Source organism: Eimeria mitis, genomic scaffold (assembly GCF_000499745.2).
Source record: "Eimeria mitis Houghton genomic scaffold, Emh_scaff1175, whole genome shotgun sequence".
Taxonomy (NCBI): Eukaryota; Apicomplexa; class Conoidasida; order Eucoccidiorida; family Eimeriidae; genus Eimeria; species Eimeria mitis.
The window spans coordinates 6,976-12,851 of NW_013568027.1; the positions used below are offsets into that span (position 1 = coordinate 6,976).

Below are 5,876 nucleotides of genomic sequence, written 5' to 3' on the forward strand. Positions count from 1 at the left end.
CTGTCCGTTGAGCTGCTGCTTGTCATCCCCCGCCGCTTCTTTTCCTTTCTTCTCCTTAGCAGCAGCAGCTGCTGCTGCTGCTGCTGCTGCTGTTTCTGCTGCAGCAGCAGCTTGCTTCTTGCCTCTGCTGCCGTTGCTCTGTGCATGCACGCCGCGCTTCTGCGGGCTTTGGGGCTGTTCTTCTGTCTCCTTGCCCTTTGTGGCTTTGCTGCTGCTGCTGCTGCTGCTTGCTGCTGCTGCTGCTGCTGCATCTCCACTCTTCTGTCTCTTTAGTGGTGCTGGTGAGTTGCTGCGGCTAACACTCACGCTGCTGCTGCCGCCACGAGCCTGTTTGCCTGTCTTTCCTGCTGCTGCTGCTGCAGCTTTCTTGCTGCTGCTGCGGCCCCGCGTGCTGCTGCTGCGTTCTTCTGTTTTGCTGCTGCTGCGGCTTCTGCTGCTGCTGCGGCTGCTGCTACTCTTTCTTGCTGCAGGGCTGCCGCTAGCACTGCGCTTGCTGCTGCTGCTGTTTCTGCTGCTGCTCCTGCTGCTGGCTTTGCTGCTGCCTCTATCACTCCCGCCCTTGACGCTCTCTGCCTGTGGGTTGCTGCTAGCGGATCTGCTTCTGTTGCTGCTGGGGCTGTTGCTGCGCTTGCTGCTGCTGCTGCTGCTGCGGCTGCGGCTTCTGCTGCTGCGCCCTTCTCTCTGCTGCTGCATGCTCTCCCCTGCCATTCGTTTGTCTTTTGAGCCGCTTCTGCTTCGGGCCTCGGAGCCGCTATCCCTGGGGCTGCTGCTGCGGCGTTTGCTGCTGCTGCTGCTGCTTCTGCTTTTGTTGCTGCTGCCGCTGCGGCTCCTGCTTTTGTTGCTGCTAGCGCTAGGGCTTCTGCTTCTGTTGCTGCCGGCACTGGGGCTTCTGCTGCCCGCCTTGCTGCCGCTTGGGCTTTTGCTTTTGTTGCTGCTGCTGCTGGGGCTTCTGCTTCTGTTGCTGTTGCTGCTGCCGCTGCGGCTTCTGCTTTTGTTGCTGCTCTTGCTTGGGCTTTTGCTTCTGCTGCTGCTGCTGCTGCGGCTTTTGTTGCTGCCATCTCTGCTGGGGCTTCTGCTTCTGTTGCTGCCGGCGCTCGGGCTCCTTTTGCTGCTGCTGCTTCTGCTTTTGTTGCTGCTGCTGCTGCGGCTCTTGCTTTTGTTGCTGCCTTCTCCACTGGGGCTTCTGCTTCTGTTGCTGCTGTTGCTGGGGCTCCTGCTGCTGCTGCTGCTGTGCTTGCTGCCGCTTCTGCTTCTGTTGCTGTTGCTGCCGCTTCTGCTTCTGCTGCCGCTAGGGCTTTTGCTTCTCTTGCTGCTGGCACTTGGGCTCCTGCTTTTGCTGCGGCTCCTGCTTTTGTTGCTGCTGCTGCTGGGGCTTTTGCTTTTGTTGCTGCTGCTGCTGGGGCTCTTGCTTTTGTTGCTGCTGTTGCTGGGGCTTCTGCTGCCGGCTTTGCTGCCACTGGGGCTTCTGCTGTTGTTGCTGCCGCTTCTCTTGCTGCTGCTGCTGCTGTTGCTGCCGCTGCGGCTCCTGCTTTTGTTGCTGCCTTCTCTGCTTGGGCTTCTGCTTCTGTTGCTGCCGGCGCTGGGGCTTCTGCTGCCCGCCTTGCTGCTGCTGGGGCTGTTGCTGCGCTTGCTGCTGCTGCTGCGGCTCTTGCTTTTGTTGCTGCGGTCCCCGCTAGGGCTTCTGCTTTTGTTGCTGCTGGCGCTTGGGCTCTTGCTTCTGCTGCTGCTGCGGCTCTTGTTGCTGCTGCTGCTGGGGCTTCTGCTTCTGTTGCTGCCGGCGCTGGGGCTTCTGCTGCCCGCCTTGCTGCCGCTTGGGCTTTTGCTTTTGTTGCTGCTGCTGCTGCGGCTTCTGTTTTTGTTGCTGCTGTTGCTGGGGCTTCTGCTTCTGTTGCTGCCGCTAGGACTCCTGCTTTTGTTGCTGCCAGCACTAGGGCTTCTGCTTCTGTTGCTGCTGCCGCTGGGGCTCCTGCTGCTGGCTGCCTTGCTGCTGCTGCCGCTCCTGTTGCTGCCAGCGCTGCTGCTCCTCTTGCTTTTGTTGCTGCTGCTGCTGGGGCTTCTGCTTCTGTTGCTGCCGGCGCTCGGGCTCCTGCTGCCCTCCTTGCTGCCGCTGCGGCTCCTGCTTTTGTTGCTGCTGCTGCTGGGGCTTCTGCTGCCTGCATTGCTGCCGCTGGGGCTCCTCCTGTTCTTGTTGCTGCTGCTGCTGGGGCTCCTGCTTTTGTTGCTGCCAGCACTAGGGCTCCTGCTTCTGTTGCTGCCGGCGCTGGGGCTCCTGCTGCTGGCTGCTTTGCTGCTGCTGCGGCTTTTGTTGCTGCTGCTGCTGGGGCTCCTCCTGCTTTTGTTGCTGCTAGCGCTGGGGCTTCTGCTTCTGCTGCTGCTGGCCTTTGGACTGGCCTGCGGGCTGCCGCTGCGGCTCCTGCTGCTGCCTTTGTTGCTGTGTCTGCTTCTGCTGCTCCTGTTGCTGCTCCTGTTGCTGCCGCTGCGGCTGCGGCTGCGGCTTCTGCTGCGGTTGTCAGTGCGTTTGCTGCTGCTGCTTCTGCTTTTGTTGCTGCCGCTGGGGCTCCTGCTGGTTGCTGCAGCAGCAGCAGCATCTGAGCCCTGGCTTCTGCTGCGGTTGCTGGCTGCTGCTGGGCTGCCGCTCTGGCGCCTGCTGCTGCTGCTTCTGTTGCTGTTGCTGGCGTTGCTGTTGCTTCTTTTGCTGCTGCTGCTTCTGTTGCTGCGGATAGATCCGCTTCTGCTTCTGCTGCGGCTTCTGTTGCTGGCAGCAACACTAGGGGCCTTGCTGCTGGCCCTACTCTCTTCTCTCCTGCTGCTGCTGCTGCGGTCTCTGTCGCTGGCTGCAGCCCTCTTGCTGCTGCTGTCTTCGGCATCTGGGCTGTTGCTGCGGCTTCTGTTGCTGCTGCGCACCGAGTGCTTGCTGCTGCCCCTGCTGCGCGCAGAGGGGGACTTGCTGCTGCTGCGTCTCTCAGGAGACACTTTCCTGCTGCTGCGGTTGCTGCTGCTGCGGCGGTGGCTGCTGCTGCTGCGGCGGATCTCTCTCTTGGGGCTTGGGCTTGCAGCTCTGCTGCTGCGGGGAGACATGCTTCTGCTGCCAGCTCTAGGGGAGCCGTCTGCTGCTGCTGCTGCTGCTGCTGCTGCTGCAGGTGCAGGGCTGAAGCTGCGGGCCCTGCTGCCGCTCCTGCGGCCGCTGCTGCCCTTGGAGACAGCTGGACTGGGGCTGCGGCGAGAGGCCTTGGGGGCCCCCCCATCCACACTCATGCTGCGGCCCCTGCTGTCTCCTCTGCTGTCTCTTCTGCTGTCTCCTCTGCCCCTGCGGCGGCTGCTGCTGCGGTCTCTGCGGCTGCGGTGTCTGCGGCTGTGGCTGCAGCAGAGATACACAGAGACAGAAGAAATACATAAAATATATAAAAAAACAGCTAATAAAAAAAACAAAAGGAAAGAAAAAAGAGACAGCAACAGGGGATAAAGAATAAGAGAACAAGGGGAGACAGAAACAGCGGAGGAGACGAGAGAAAAAGGAGACAGGTGAGAGAGAAAAGAAAGACAGAGACAGAAGGAGACAGAAAGGAGACACTAGACAGAAAGGAGACAGATAAGAGACAAGAGTGAGGCAAAGAGGAGACAGAGGAGAAACAGAAGAAAATAGAGAAATAAAGGAGACAGAGAAGAGACAGGTAAGAGAAAAAAGGGGACGCAGAGAGGAGACAAAGAAGAGACAGATAGGAGACAAAAAAGCGATAGAAAGGAGACAAACATGAAAGAGAAAGGAGACAAAAAAGAGATAGAACGGAGACAAAAAAGAGATAGAACGGAGACAAAAAAGAGACAGAAAGGAGACAAAAGAGAGACAGAAAGGATACAAAAAAGAGACAGAAAGGAGACAAAAGACAGACAGACAGGAGANGAGACAAAAGAGAGACAGAAAGGATACAAAAAAGAGACAGAAAGGAGACAAAAGACAGACAGACAGGAGACAAAAAAGAGACAGAAAGGAGACAAAAAAGATACAGAAAGGAGACAAAGAAGAGAGACACAAAGGAGACAAAGAAGAGAGACAGAAAGGAGACAAAGAAGAGACAGAAAGGAGACAAAAGAGAGACAGAACTGCTGCATCTGCCGCATACCTTCGTCTCCTTCTTTTGTGTTTTCTTTCTTTTCTCTTCTCCGGCCTCGCCTCTGCCTTTCCCTCAGCCACCAGCAGCCGGTGCGCCATATCGGTGAGGTCGATATAATACACGCGGCGCGAGTCCCCCATAACAAAGCAACTCTGCACCACACACATGCATGCATGCATGCATGCATGCATGCAGACCCAAACTATGCATGCAGCAGGTGCATGCTGCCACACACAGTGCATGCAGCGGGTGCATGCAGCCCCACACAGTGCATGCAGCAAACGCATGCAGCCACAAATCATGCACGCAGCACACGCAGACAAGCTAGACAGCCTCGCCCGCGCGCATGCATGCATGCATGCATGCATGCATATCACACAGCCCCAGAGCCCAACCCTAGGCAGGAGAGAGACCGGAGACAGCGAGAAGGAAGCAGATACGTTTGCCGTTGCTCCTCCGTGAGTGCATATGTCACAAACAAACATTTCGGGTGTCTAGGCACCTCCATTTTGGGTGTCTATACACCTCAATTTCGGGTGTCTATGCAGCTCGATCTGGGGTGTCTATGCATCTCCATTGGGGTGTCTATGCATTTCGATTTGGGGTGTATCTGCAGCTCGACTTGGGTGTCTATGCATCTCCACTGGGGTGTATCTGCAGCTCCATTGGGGTGTCTATGCATCTCCATCTGGGGTGTATCTGCACCTCCATCTGGGGTGTCTATGCACCTCGATCTGGGGTGTATCTGCACCTCCATTTGGGGTGCATCTGCAGCTCGATTTGGGGTGTCTATGCACCTCAATCTGGGGTGTCTACACACTTCCACTTGGGGTGTATCTGCAGCTTGACCTGCGGTGTATCTGCAGCTCGATGTGGGGTGTCTACACACGTACCCGTTGGTCCGTGAGAGCGAGTCTTTCGTCTCCGGTGTTGAGTACAGTCCCTTCTCCAGGATTTGGTATCCAATCGATCCACATGTGTTTATTTTTAGAGATAAAAGAGGAGACACTTCGTTTGCTTTTTCTTTCTGCAAGTGTCTCCTTTATAGTTTGCGGCAAAAAGGGGACAGTTTTATTCAATAGTAAACGCGTCTGTCCCCCCAACGGCTGCACAAAGAAACAACCCCCCTGCTGATGCAGCTGTCTCGTGGAGAAGTATACCGCGCACTGCTGCCCCGCCACGCTGTTCTGCAGCAACAAACACACACACACACAAAACCCCACACACATCTGTCTCCTCCCAGACTGTCTCCTGTCTCCTCGACCCTGTCTCCTCTGCTACTGTCTCCTTTTCACTGGCTCATAACTACGGCAAGAGCTGTAAATGCTGCTAATACTGCTGCTGCTGCTGCAGCTAGTGCAGCAACTGCAGCAGCTACTGCAGCAGCTACTGCAGCAACTGCAGCAGCAACTGCAGCAGCTACAGCAGCAACTGCAGCAGCTGCAGCAGCTGCAGCAGAAGAAATAAGTGCTCACATGGTTGTCGATGATGTTGGCGTATTTGTTGCTGCTGCCGAACAGCAAATGTGTTCCATTAAAAGGCACCCGCGCAAACTCCTGCACAGCCCCAAAAACAACAAAAAAACTAACACCCAAATGCATGCATGCATGCATGCATGCGTGTATGCATGCATGCGTGTATGTATGTTGCTATAGAAATTTTTCTGCGGGGGATACTAGTATAAGATAGAGGGAAAGAGAAGAGCTAGTGAAAGGAGACAGTAACACTGAACGAGAGAAAAAAAAAAAAAAAAAAAAAAAAAAA

General features: G+C 55.9%; 1 protein-coding gene across 1 annotated transcript in view; it reads right to left on the reverse strand.

The window, feature by feature from the left end:
* EMH_0031090 (uncharacterized protein) overlaps nucleotides 1-3,245 on the reverse strand; it is a gene marked incomplete at both ends in the record, with an annotated part of 4,153 nt that extends 908 nt beyond the window's left edge. The window contains 2 exons of the mRNA XM_013494487.1: nucleotides 1-138; nucleotides 307-3,245. Coding sequence (XP_013349941.1) covers nucleotides 1-138; nucleotides 307-3,245 — 3,077 coding nt within the window. The remainder of the gene's footprint in view (nucleotides 139-306) is intronic.
* Nucleotides 3,246-5,876: the final 2,631 nt, after the last annotated feature.